Source organism: Sphaeroforma arctica (genome assembly GCF_001186125.1).
Source record: "Sphaeroforma arctica JP610 unplaced genomic scaffold supercont1.12061, whole genome shotgun sequence".
NCBI classification, from domain to species: Eukaryota; class Ichthyosporea; order Ichthyophonida; genus Sphaeroforma; species Sphaeroforma arctica.
This window is the reverse complement of record NW_014028497.1, coordinates 70-766: the sequence shown is the minus strand read 5'-3', so window position 1 is coordinate 766 and position 697 is coordinate 70. Positions and strand designations below refer to the sequence as shown.

Here is a 697-nt window from a genome sequence, read left to right as displayed (position 1 = left end):
ATATATATATATATACATATATATATATTGATATATATATATATATGTAATTATATATACATGTACATATATACCATATATACTTTCCCTACCAAAGGTTAGCCACCATATTGAGCACATCGTTGTGCAGGCCAAATGATGCTGGGTACACCGTCTGATCCGCAATGTTGATTCGTAGTCCCTTTAGAGCCACTTCGCGTTCCTCGAGTTCACTGACTACGTTCACATATGAGGACGTGTTGAGCCGAGGGTTGAAGTCCAAACTACTCACATTGTTGACCTATTGAGACGGGCGAGTGTGCATAGGCATCGTGTGATAAGCATGAGATGTGCAAGTGTATGTGTGGGTTATAGGTTGATGAGATGTGTATTTGTATGTATGTATGTGCGTTATGAAGTGCATGAGATGTGTATGTGTATGTACATATGTGCGTGTTAAAGCGGATGAGATGTGTATCTGTATGAGTCGTTTATTAGGTGAATGGGATGTAAATATAGGCACGGAGACGGGTGATAGGTGAAGGAGTATACGTGACCAAATACAAAATACTGTAATCAATATGCACACTACAACGGCAATAACCTATTGAAACGGGTGGGGTCAACTATCCAGTAGAAGTTGTCCTAAACCATTAACCCTTGAACAAAAGACACCATTTATATGCACAATAAAACAGCACCGCACGATATATATATA

General features: G+C 38.9%; 1 protein-coding gene across 1 annotated transcript; it reads right to left on the bottom strand.

Annotated features, from left to right (window-relative positions):
* Positions 1–88: 88 nt before the first annotated feature.
* SARC_17781 (hypothetical protein) lies at positions 89–280 on the bottom strand (the record flags this gene model as incomplete). Its single annotated transcript, XM_014288132.1, has 1 exon — positions 89–280. A coding segment is annotated over one exon (192 nt), but the record flags the coding sequence as incomplete, so codon positions are not given.
* Positions 281–697: the final 417 nt, after the last annotated feature.